Raw genomic sequence first — 13,220 nt, forward strand, 5'->3', positions numbered from 1 at the left:
ACGCTCAACCACTCTTTATCCCATTCCCCGCACACGCCGGACATTTACTTCCCCCTCCTCACACCCTAGTCTGCCTGTGTGCACATATAAAACTTTTGCAAAGCTCCCTCCTCGTCGTTCCGACCACTTTCCACTCCGCAACACTCAACTTTTTATCCCGGGGAAATTATGCAAAACTCAAATGAGAAAGCGCTGTGTGTTGTGCTGCAAGTGTCACCTGTGGAATGAATTTTGTGGCAAGTACGGAAAAAGCACCCTTAAAAATATGGCACGTTGGAATTCTTTTGACTCACGGTGAATTTGTGTTCTGAGAGACGTTGTATCTAATTATAATTTTTGCTCATATATTTATCATTAGTGTACTTCACGTGCATTCTGTTGCCGCTGGAAAATTCACTCATTTTATATAATTTTTTAATTATATATTTTTTGACAAGATGGGGTAGTTTATATTGCTGAAAGAAATTTCTTTAAAAATATTCCTGAAGTTGAGAAAAAGTCTAAATGAATTATTTTCATTGGAAATTTTGCTCAAAAATCCAATCAAGAAGTTTATTTTTTGAGCTTTTCCTAAAGCTTCATAATTATGTAAATTAAAAAAAAGCTACTGGTTATAAAAAATCACATTCATTTGAATCATAAATTAAGCTTTCAAAAGAGCTTTCATTTCCAAGAAAAAGAGCTTAAGAAAATAAACCAAAAATAGATGGAAATTAAGTAATCAGGGCCGAACTTTTTCTTATATATTTTTTGAGCCTTTTCTCGAGAAAAATTTTGGCCAAATAATATAACAGAGCTATAAATAAGTCAATTTCAGAAGCTGTGTGTGGAGAAAGACTATTTGTAAATAAAGTGTGTCAAGATTTATTGAAACATTTATTCTTACACACTTTCCCACCTGTCTGATTTACTTTTAGGGGGTGCGGGGGTGAGTAGAGGTAGGGAAGAAAGTGCGAGAAAGGTAGAGAAGCTTGAAGGAAATAAGTTGTAAATTTTTAAGACTCCTTCCAAACTATAATGTCAGATGAACCATCATCATTTTCATGACATCTTTACCCCTCACTGTGTGTTTTGCAACTTGCTACCAAACTCATATTTCTTCTTATATATGTCACAACAGCATCAACACAATGAGGGAGAGATGGTAGAATGGAAAAGGTTTGTTTGGCGTATGGAAATAAAGGGCTAATCACTCAGGGTTTATACTAAATTAAATTAAAATTTTCCACTGAAATTAGAAAAGCCATAAAATCCATTAGAATAATATGTATAAATGGAAATTCTATGTTAGCTATTTATAAATTAAATTTTTTTGGAAATCAATTGAAAGAAACTATAAGGTAAACTTCCAATGAAAATTAAAAAATAAAATTCCTATTTTATAAAAATTTAAATCATTTTTTGCAGTAAAAATAATTTTTCAACTGGATTTTTCCACAAATAGTTGGTACATAAATTTTACAACTTGATTAGCCCTTTTTCGCAGTTTCTGAATGAGATTTCTTACATGTGACACTTCAAATGTGGAGTTTCCTTCTTGCCTTGTACAGTACACTCTCGCCCCTCTAGCTTAGAGCATTTTCTTCTTTTCTTTTTTTCCTCCACCCCCACCAATATACTGTCTCATCCATCTGGAGAAACAGTATTTTGCATTCGTCTTACCCTCGGGGCGAAAGAAAAAAAAGTGAACGACAACATAAAACATAAAAGGATGTTTTCTCATTTTGATTTATGTATCATACACACATGTATAAGAATAAAAGCTTCGCGCAGGGACTGAAGGACAAGGTTCAAGACATTTTCTTTCGTTTGCATAAAAAACCTTTTTGAAAGAAAGATTTTTTTTCTGTGGGCGTAAAAGATTTTTCTTCCTAATTACTCGTTTCATAATTAACTAACTTCCTATAGAGGTTGTGAAACCTTTTTTTTTTTTAAATCTGAGCTCACTTCCTTGTAATCTCATTCAATTTTCATATTTATCCCGCCCACCTACTGTGCGTCTTCCATTTATCTTTCCTCTTGGCACCCCTCCCGCCTTGTGTTGTTGCCCCGTGTGGACATTCCACCCCCTAGATAGGGGAGCAATGGTCAGAATTTACAAGAGGAATGCCACCCCATGAGCGCCCTTGAATAGACTTCATCAAGATGCTGATGATTGTGGTATGTTCTGTTTGGAAGTTCTCATCCCCAAATTGTGGAGGCAACAAAATCGGGGTGGTCTGGTCACCTCCCTTTTCCGATCCAAAAACCCCAAAACACACAGCACAGGGTGTTTTATCTTGTGGGCAACAATCCAAACGCCCACACATTTTACCATTTAGCATTAAATAGAATGGAAAATGTAGAAAATTTCCAGCCACCCGATCCTTTGGCATTTTCACGAAATTCAATGAGCAAACTTTCCTGGGATCTGGAATGTTTTACGAGGCGACTCCTACAAAAGGGGGTGGCTCTCTCATTTGTGCTCCTGTTGCTTGCAAAACAAACCCCCATTCTGCGCAACATGCTCTTTTTTCTCCCCTCACTCTCACGTGAGTATTTTTCCCCTTACCGGAAAAGCTCTCATCTCAATGAACGCGGGGCTTTCATGCTAAAACGAATACTCTTTTCAGAAAATCCTACGAATGTGTATCGTAAATTTTCGCACATGTAGGTGGATAATGTCAAGGGGCAAAAATACCAATCACTTTGCAATTTTTGATTCCAGCAGAGAGGATTTAAATTGGATTGCAATTAATTGTGTTTACCATTCTTTTATACACGGGTAATTGGTGGATTACATTGGTTAAATTGTTGGATTTTTTTTTACCAATTTAATTGATAAAAAGTTCCATATTGCTTCATTTTTATTTTTTATGCTATGTTTTGTTTTGCTATTTTATGCTAAATTTTAAAGGATTTAAAAAATGTTTTAATGTAAAAAATTGTAATTAAACATTAGGATGGCTAAAAGTATTTTTGGAGCAATAAATAGTGGTGTAAAGTAAATTTCAAAAAATCTTTTTTTTTTGTTTAAAAACTTGTACCCTAAATTAGCTTCTTAAAATAATTTTAGTTTCTTTTTAAATAATAAGTTAAGATACCCCTAATTCTATATTTTTCGAAAGAATTTCTTTCATTTTTTTTTATTCTGTTAAATAAGAACAAAATAAATACAGCGCAAAAATGTCAAATTTTAGCGATGATCCCCTAATCACTTGATTTTGCATAATAAGTATCATTTGTAAATCCTCAAGGGATCATATTTTCCCCTCTGAAGCATCACAAAAAATTCTCAATTATAGGTAAGTTTTTCCTTTAGAATTTTTTACAAGAAAAATCCCTTTCTGTGGTTCTCTTTTGGAAAAGTGTGAGCGAGCTTTTCTCCTTCGGCCCACTTCCTTTTTGACTCTCTCGCGCGACCTCTCTCTCCGGCTCTCACGTAGCGGGTGACACTGGAGCTTTGGCGGTGTTGGGTTAGTCAGGGAAAGCTAGAAAGCCTGAGCACAACAAGTGCGCGACGTGGCGGCGAAGAACACGGATGTTCTATGACTCACAAACGTGCTGAAAAGTTTTAACCAAAAAGAAAATCCTCAAATAAAAATTTTCATCGCTTCGGCAAATTCGCAAGTTTCGGGTGGAGTTTTGAAGGGTGATTTTGGGGTGAAAGAGTGACAAGAGGTGGTTAAAGGTAAATCCTTTTTTTCTGTGGTGAAGGTCGTGGAAATGTGGTGAGGCAATTAATAATAATGATGTGAGAGATATAAATGGCACATGGATAGGAAAATAAAGAGCCCCGTGTTTAGTGATGCACGATGCCAAAAATGTGATTATGTACAATGGTGACACGAATTCTGTGAAAGAGTGAAGAGCTGAAAGTTCGTGACGTAGCCCAGAAAATCCATGTATCTTCTCATACAATCATACCCAATAATTAAGGGTGAATTTTAATTATTTCACCCCTCATCCCAATCCACACAGGAACCTTTTGGTTGAAACGTTGAAAAGCAACCAAAGTTATTTTTCTCCCTTCTGCCATTGACGAGCCACAGACGAGCGGGTGTGGGTGAAAGTTGGAAGAACATCCGACGCACAAGAAGTAAAAGTTGAAAGACGCACCAAAAGCTTAATTAGTTATTCGTGTCTTTTGTGAACTCGGTTATTTTTTGTGTAAGCTTTTTTTCTATGCTCATGCTTCCCTATCAAAAATTTCTCTTCTTTTTTTTTCTCCACACCGCCGGAGCTTTTCCCATGCTTCGCTCTATTTCCACTCACTTGAGCACCAAATGGGAGAGAGACCGAAGCAAGTGAAAAGAGGTGACAGAAAAGAATGAGTTGGCACGAGCTTGGAAGGGAGCACTCTAGCTGGGAAGATTGAAGAGAATGAAGCAAATTAATTATTAAACTCATTTTTCAAATTGAAATTCCACCCCTCATCCCTCACGACGAGTATATAAAAAAAAGCTTATTGTTGTGTGATAATCGCCGCAGAAAAAATTTCACTGACCATCATCATCAAGCAGTGCGTGAGGGGATTTTATCTGGGTTTTTTTTAAAGTAATACGTTGAAGCTTGATTTAATTTTAAAAAGAAATGTTTCTTAATATTTTTCTTATGAATATTTCAGAAATTAAAATCTGAAAATTTATTAGATCATAGACGAGAATTAAAGTCGTCTCAATTAAGAAACAACCTTTCATTTAGACGCCCCTTTTAAAAATTTTTCAAACAGCCATAAAATGCAATCAATGCAGATTTAGCGAGAGTTCAGTTTTACAGCAGAACCATATAAGTATTTTATAGCTGAAGGTGTTAAAAATAAATAGAAAATATAGGGTTAATTTACATAAATGCTCGAACCTCGCACCTCAATGATCTGATACGTGTAAAGATTTTTTCAGCATGATAAAATACCCAGCAAAAGTATAAATTTATTGCTTGAAAAAATAACTCACAGCTTTCACTTTAAAATGAAAATAATTCCAACTGAAAATTTCCAATAATTGCAGCTACTAAAAGTTGAATAAGGTTGATTTAATAACCTCTCATTTGAGGCTTTGTATGATTCTAGATAAGTTCTGAATAGCAAAAGCTATTAAAAAAGGACTTAAACTTTTTTTATTTTCGGCTTTCGTGATTTCTGAATTCTATTAACCTGGTTCTAGGATTCTATTCACACCATTTTATAGCAAAGAAAGTAACTTTTTGAATAGAGACTGAGCTTTTGGGAGTTTTTAAGAAAAAAATATGTATCAAAATTTAGGGCATTTGATGAGAATCCTTTTTAATTTTCATTTCACAATTTACATTGAAAAGAATAACTAAAAGTTTTGGAATATTTCTATCCTATTCAAATTAATAAAATTATTCCAGTAAGGAAAAATAATTTTAAAAATGCTCATTTTTGATTATTTTCGACACAAAAAAATGTACTCTTATAATTAAATAGCAGCGTAATTTAATCTTTATCACCCCAGATAAATGCCCCCTTGAACCTCTTATGAAAAATTTCACATCTTCCACTGACGCACGCACTTTCCAACGCTCCTCCCCTAGGTCTTGTTGAACGTAAAGAAAAAATATGTGCTGGAAATATTTCACTATATACAAAGCTTCTACGGTGGGAGATTATTTTTGTCGTTGCGTTAATTATTTCAGAAGCGAGCTCCATCCCTCTGACCTCACACAGCAGTAAATTGCCCACATTTTCCCATCATCGACACGCTTTTCGCCATCGTGCAGGAAATTTCCACCGCAACCAGTGCAAGGGTTTGGCGAAAGTGATGGAAAAGTGTGCTGCACAAGGTGAATCAATTAAGGGATGGAGTGGGTCGTGTTAAGGGATGTATGAGATGAACTTCCAATATAATCCAATTTTCTCCCTCGCGCGTCTGTGATGGCTTTGCCTGAGTTGGTGGCTGAGGGGGGAAAAGCTCGGTGCACTGATAGAGCGAAGGCGGGTGATTAGGTGGAAAATACAGTGGATATATGGGTTTGTGTTATTAATTAATTGTGAAAGTAATATTGCAGTATACAACGGATAGCAAGATTACAAACACGGCAAATTACATGAATGGAATTAGTGCATTTCGGTGCACTGTGCGGGCATAAAGTGAAGTTTACTCTCTGGATTTCGACCGTGAATACTGAAGCTGCATAAACATACATCCCTCCTCCACCCATCCCGCCCCCGGAACCACCATCATCAGGATGCCAAAATTAGTAGTGCAGAAATTTTGGATAACTATTTGTGGATTTATGTTAATTTTGATGAATCACAGAACAAGTGAGTTTAATTACCATGATATTATTTCTACCAATTATTGCACCTATTTACCATTGTACCCTACATGTAGATAGTTTATACTGTATAGGGGCATTTTGCTCATTGCGCTGGGTTCATAATGAATGCATACAACGGAACAATTTGATGTCAGTCAAAAATGTTTCACTGTGAATTCCCCCAATTTTATACTCGGAGAGCCTTTTCATATCAACCCCAAACACTATTTGAATTGATAATCAAATCCCGATATATCATCCACAAATTCGGAAATAGGTGTAGCTCTTTTGTATGCACTTCACATTGTTTTATTGAGTTATAAAACGAATTTAATATTCCAAAGAGGTAGTGCTGAATTTACCTTTCCACGTGGATTGATATTTTCACGATTTATGACCTCAACTTTCTGGAGAATCAATATTTTTAAGATATTGAAAAATTTATATTGAAATTTATTTATTTGTCCAAATCTTCGCAGTTGTTCAGTTTTAACCCAGATTTCCTCGGAAGACTTTTGAAATTTTCTCAATGATTGACTTCAAAATTCTTAGAAATTCTCAGAGAAGAAAATTCTTAACTAATATTCTTGAAATTTCACGTAAAAAATACTTCTATGCTATTGTTGGGCAATCAAAGTAAATGTAATGGCATATAATCACTTTTCTTTTGATTTTTTGGTTAACCCTCACCTCAATTAAATCTGAATAAGTGAGCTTTGAGGAGCTTTGAGACGGATTAAATGAAATTGAAGATTCTCTTCAAAACCAATGCGAGAAGTCAAAAACTTCCTCCTTCAATCGCTTTAAATTAATTCTAAAATTCAAAAGAAGTAAAACATAAAATGTTAAATCCCTTACTTTTGATTAGGAATAAAATTTCCATGAGAATTCTATAATAGCATAACTCCTGTGAGATTATCAGCTTATGTATTTGCTTGTGTAACCAATCAATTTGATTCACTGACACAACAAGGTGGTTATGCACATATTATGGTGCTTAGAGCTAACAAAAGACCATTAGTTATAAATGGAAATTAATGCTGAAACCTGTTGGGTGTTGTATCCCACCAAATGACCTCAGCAAAATCGTGGAATTTCCATTGATTGGTATCTATTAAATTAAGTATATGCTCTACATAATATCCTCAATATCAATAAAATTTTGGGAATTATTTTGTGAGAATTTATGCAATATTTCCTGAATAGTCCTATTCATTCAGTTTCAATTTAATTTTTCATACTAAATTGTGGAAAATCTTTCACAATAACATAAGAACATAAGCAGCAGCTATATGTGCGATGCTTTTGAGAACTCATGTACTGCTACATAAATGTATGGTTCATATAGTGTGAGAATATTGATTTTCTGCCATTGTCTAGTAGACAATTGGACATTCCACAATGTAGTGAGTCCTCCAAAAAAAATAGAATGAGTCACGATGTGTAAAAAGGATATTTCAGTGCATATTCCATGGAAAAATCGTCCCACGAAAATTCTCCCACATGTAGGTGTAGATTTAATTTGAATTTCATTCACTTTTTCCGCTACATGTCGAACATTTACATATAGCAACCACCCACGCGCGAATTCTAAACATAGAAGGATTTCATGAAAGCTCATGAAAGCTCATATGGCAAAAATCCTTCTCTAAATTCACAGTAAATCAGAAAACACGGGGATGCTCCTGCAAAAAGCACACAGAGGAGCATTTGAATTGTGTGTGTTATTTTGGGATACTGCTGGCAAACATATCCCTCAATAAATTATTCAAGAATTCACATACAGGTGGAGAAAGTATAGCAGCAAGTGGAAAATGAGGGAAAACCATATACCACACTAAAATTCTTTGCATATTCGCCAAAAGTCAAAAAGTCAGAATTATTTGCCTACCTTAAATAATGAAAATTTACTCCTAACCACCGAGAGAAGCGGATTCCCATTTTCTTTTATTCTTTTTCCCCTCTCGGAAAGAATACAAAGATGTGTAAATATACGAGAGAGAATAAAATTTGAATTGTTTGGACAGTTTTCAATTAAATTTTTAATATTTTACCTTAAAAAGCAATATTTTTTTTATAACATTTTACGGGAGAAAAATTTTCTTTTTAAAATAATTCCAAAGCTTTTCAAATTTATTTAAAAAAAATTAATTATCCACTTTATCATACTTTTATACTTTTGTGTGAATTTCCCAAGCATATAGCAACATTTCTTCACCCACAAAACACCCCCTATTCACACAAGAAGTAAGTACCCCAACTCACCCCTTCGCGTATATGAAACTCCCCCCATCAGTGTGAGAAAATGTGATTGGAAAATGTTGTAAGGGAACTCTTTTGTCAATGGATGACAAGAGGAAAATCACATTTGGCAAATAACTCCATATCATGGGGGTGGGATAAAGCTCTCGCATAGGGAGGTGGATTTATTTAATTCGGAAATAATGATGCGAAACATGTGCGAAATTTCACGATATCCGCATGGAAAATTGCTATGATCAACTGAGTCTTCATATTGATGGTAATTTGAGGATTTCCCAGAAATTTTCTCGCTAAACGCATTTTTAACATCATTAATCTATGGAAAATTTTCTTTCGTGGCATGTCATTTAAACACTTACCCTGTGAAGGGAGGATTTTTTTCTCTACTAAATACCCATTCGAGGGGTCTCCTGCACGAGAATTTCTTTATGATCTGAATAAAAGATAAGGTAAAAAGTATTCTTATCTGTCTATTCCCTTGTTAGAATTTTTTTTTAATTATTAAGAAAATAAAGTTTAAAAGTTAAAAGTTTCAAATTATATCCACCTGTTTCTTTAACAAGAAACTTTACCAAACTATTTTGTCCTCAAAGTGTCATCGGATCGTTAAGTTACCATTAAATCACTTTCCATCCTCTCATTTCACGTTGTCTTGTGTTTCAATTTGGTAATTGGACGCAATTTTCATTTGGAGTGACATGCCCCCGATTTTCAGCTCTCATCATTGATCGTATTGATGATAATTCTCATCGTGTGCCTTCCCTCCTATCACTTTATCACCACTCCCGGGAAGTTTTCTCACCCGCTGGGGAAACTTTACCCCACCCCGTCCACAGTGGGTGGTAATCTCGGAGTGAATTGGGGAGAGGTTTGAGGGAGTCTTTTGCCCACAGCCCCCTTGAGAAATTTTTCACAAATTCCCCTCAAGCGATTGGGGGCGAGCATTGGGGTCAAATGTTGGGGTTTGAGATGAAATCAAGTCAGTAAAGCCACGCAACATCTTGTGCACAAGAGTGGTGAACCAAATACACAATATGAAGGAGGAAGGGGGGTGTGTGTATGGTGTGGATGGGAAAAATAATGGATGAAGTGAATTTGAGTCATTTTGGGGCCTGAGCACATTTATTTCGCTATATAGTATCAAATATTTGTCTATTCTCGTGCGCGACATATTTGTTCGACATAGATGGGAAAATCTTATCAACACCAAACCCGCCCCGGGGGGAAAAGTTCTCTCGCACTCTTTTTTTGTCCGTGTATGTATGTATATAACATGGGATACAGCATGTAGTAAATTACTTGTCACAGAGACTTTCATTTATATACAATGCCTTCCGCCTCCTTCACTTTGTCACATCGAGTGGGGGCGATACTTTGTCGTTTCTCTTTTTTTTCCACCCCCACGCAGTACATTGGTTTCCCATGGCACACGATGCCCAAGTTCAGTGTGATATAGAACAAAAATTATCTACTATGGATTAATGCTATTTGATGAGGCCACCTGATGTTGTGTTTCTCGTCTCCTTCTACGTCCTCTTCCTCCTTCCGGTCTTTCTCTGTGTATCTCAATGGGACTGTATTGATTCCCATTTAATTGAGGTACGAGCTCCTCTAACGCCATCACAATTCATATGGGAGGAAGAGGGGACACACACACATCCGGATCAGCTGGGGGTAGGGGGTGAAAACAATCAAATGGTAATACGTAAAAGAGGGATTGTCCCACCAACAATTGCTCTCTGTTCATCAATTATTCAAGTCTATATAATTTAGTTGAAATTAGTTCCAAACCTGCGTAAATATTGCCTTTATTCGCGCTCTGGATTAATATCGAAAAATTCAATTTTCAAATCCCATTACAATGTAATCTTCCCATAATTCGTAATGTTATGTAGATAGGTATGTATGTAATGTAGTATGCTGTAGGATGTCGATGTTGTCTTACCATGAAGACTCGAAATCTTTGTTGGGGAGAGGAGGAAAAGCCCAATGGATTTTCTCGATGGGAAATATCAAGGTATATTGTGGGAGAAAGACGAGGTGAGGCGAATATTCAACAGGGAGAAATCAATACTAACATACCAATTAAATTACCGTGTGTATGAGAGAGGAGGGGTAGTGCGTTAGGGAAAAGGCGGAAGTCAAGGAGGCAAAAAGGAACATGGTTGTTAAATTGTATTACACTGCTGGATTTATCATTTTGTATATGGTAATCTAATAGCACTCTATACCAATTGTGTATTTTCACAATCATCAATAAAACATAGGCAGAGAGAGAGGCAGAAGAAAGATATTAGGTGGTTGGAATAATATAGAAGTGAATTGAATATTCCATATATAATTAATGTTTCTGTCAATCTCCATCCCCTCAAGGCCGCCACTCTTAGTATTTTTTTTTACATTAAATTTATTCTTCCATTTATCGTTAATTCTTCACTTGATTTACGTTGTTAAAACTTTTCTCATTCAACCTGCATGTTTAACAAACAGAAAACATAATTTTGTTGGGTTTTCTTTCTTTTTATTTCATTGGGTCAATGGAGGCCCACACATATATAGGTCTCAGTTAATGGAAAAAAAAATATTCAAAATTAATTAAGAATCATGAATTTGAATGAAGAAGAGCAGCAGAGTGTTGAAGTTTGAGGAATAGAAAGTACTTCAATTATTAGAACAAATTATGTACACACACCTCAACCTATATATTATCCTTGATGTCCTTCACTATACGAGGTGAATGGACGTTCAATCAATATTGAATTACTAAAAAGGTAATTTACCTAAACACTATTTGATTTCCCATTGAATTTAATTAGCCATAAATCACGATTTGAGATTTAGTTTTGGTTTTTTGTGTTAATTGCATTTGAATAGAATGAATAAAATATTAACCTACATAATATACTAAATGCTTCCTTTCTCATAAGGTCTTAAAATCAATCTAAATTCCGTTGGTACAACTAATAAGATTTATTTGAGTTAAGATAATCTCTAATTGTAGAATGAAAATAATCTTTTTTTCTAAAAATTATTTCGTATTAATGTAAAATCATATAAAAAAAAAAATTCTAAAGGGAATTTCTCATTACACTTTTAACTCAATTAAATTATGAATATAATTCCATTGAATGTAATAATAAATGCAATTAAAATACCCCCGAGGATTTATATCAATCCAATGCAATTATTTAATAAAATGAATCTATAATGGAAATTGAGGGAGTATGGTTGAAGGATTTTTTTTAAAATTATTCATTTGCATACCTTTTAAGTTTTATTGATATTTGAGAATTTTTTTGAACTAATTGAATAAAATTCATTGATTAGAATAAAATTAGTAAAGGGTTTGTGATTTGAATCTCTTCTGACCTTTTATGTTTTGACTCTGGTTTGGCCTAAATCAACAATAGGAAACAAAATAGTAAGAGTTAAATGGGTGACCGAATAGAATAGTAAAACAGATATTGAATTAAAATTTCAAATAGAATATTTTCAAGGGAAATTTGTAACAAAAATTTAAAATGTTCTTTAAAGCCTCCTTAACCATAATTTCGCTTCAATTTTTCACGTGTGAAAATTCATTTTACACAAGTCAAATAGTTGGTTGAATTTTTTTATGCTCTCGCATCTCAATGTATGCCAATCATGTAGCTTTTGCACTTCCCCAGCAGATCAATATAACTTCCAAAAATGGTTCTGCACTTTCTTGGAATTTTAATATACAATTTCAGGCATGATACTGAATTTTTCGAGAGAGACAGACAAGAGGGACGTGGGAAGCAAGTATATATGCAATATTTCTACGGTAGATTTTCATTTTAAATATTCATCTGCAGCAATATTCTCTGGTAGAGGGGCAGCATATTGCGGGCAAAAATAATTTTGTTCCAAAATTGAGTGGATGTATATATTGTGTTGCATTTGAAACATTCATCAAATGCAAATTATATTAAATTTAGAACACAAGAACAATGAGAATCTCTGCATATGACAGACTGAAAGTCACTTTTGGGAGGTAGTTGGGGTGTGGGGAGCTTTCTGTGGACAAGAGCGTGTTATTTGTGGTTTGAGAAATTCCCACAACAATTGTGGGGGAGGATGAGATGATAATTTCTGGACAATATTAACAGACGCACTATGGAAGTTAGGCAAATAAACTGTCAAATATGCTGGCAAATATGAAGAGAGAGGGACGATGAGGAATGTTTTATGATTTTCCTGTGAGTTTAGTCTTTGCATTGTTATGTATACAAACATACTGATAGCTTCTTGTTTTGGCTTTAGAGTAGCACAGGAAGAGATGAAAGTGAGAGTTGAAAATAACAATAAGACTTTATTGCTATTTTATTTATTCAAGTCATATTGATTTTGGTATCATATCTCCAGTGCAGTTGTTGTTCTCCATAACATAAGTCGCTCTGAATCTTAAGTTTTTATATGTTTACAAATGGTCAAGGGATCTTCTAGTAGGAGGGGGTGGGGGTGGATCTCTCTTTCTTCTTCTCCCTGTACAAAAGTATAGGGAATTATGGGAGCTTAGATAGGCAAACTGTGTACAGTGAGACAACCTCAGAATCACCTCGTGAAAAATTCAAAGCCCATTTGGCTTTCACAAGGAAGAAAAGACGAGAAAAAAACCTCCACATAAGACACCAAGCTTAGGGAGTACTTATGGTGAAAACATTCAAAATTTATTT

The 13,220-nt window shown here is 34.8% G+C and overlaps 3 protein-coding genes across 12 annotated transcripts in view; 2 read left to right on the top strand and 1 right to left on the bottom strand.

Annotated features, from left to right (window-relative positions):
* Positions 1 to 13,220, top strand: part of LOC129787983 (protein Peter pan) — a 1,185,971-nt gene that overhangs the window by 951,189 nt on the left and 221,562 nt on the right. The window lies entirely within an intron of this gene.
* Positions 1 to 13,220, bottom strand: part of LOC129787980 (L-dopachrome tautomerase yellow-f2-like) — a 1,067,766-nt gene that overhangs the window by 951,189 nt on the left and 103,357 nt on the right. The gene's annotated exons all lie outside the window — the stretch shown is intronic.
* Positions 3,367 to 13,220, top strand: part of LOC129787992 (uncharacterized) — a 36,458-nt gene continuing 26,604 nt past the window's right edge. For 2 of the 10 annotated variants that reach the window (XM_055823926.1, XM_055823932.1), the window contains exons 1-2: positions 3,367 to 3,919; positions 6,010 to 6,265. In XM_055823926.1, the coding sequence (XP_055679901.1) occupies positions 6,190 to 6,265 (76 nt within the window). In that variant the 5' untranslated portion in view covers positions 3,367 to 3,919; positions 6,010 to 6,189. Of the gene's footprint in view, positions 3,920 to 5,998; positions 6,266 to 13,220 lie in introns of all 10 variants that reach the window. The other 8 variants (XM_055823924.1, XM_055823933.1, XM_055823925.1 and 5 more) reach the window with 6 other exon arrangements.

The sequence above is a fragment of the Lutzomyia longipalpis genome, chromosome 1 (genome assembly GCF_024334085.1).
Source record: "Lutzomyia longipalpis isolate SR_M1_2022 chromosome 1, ASM2433408v1".
Classification (NCBI taxonomy): domain Eukaryota; kingdom Metazoa; phylum Arthropoda; class Insecta; order Diptera; family Psychodidae; genus Lutzomyia; species Lutzomyia longipalpis.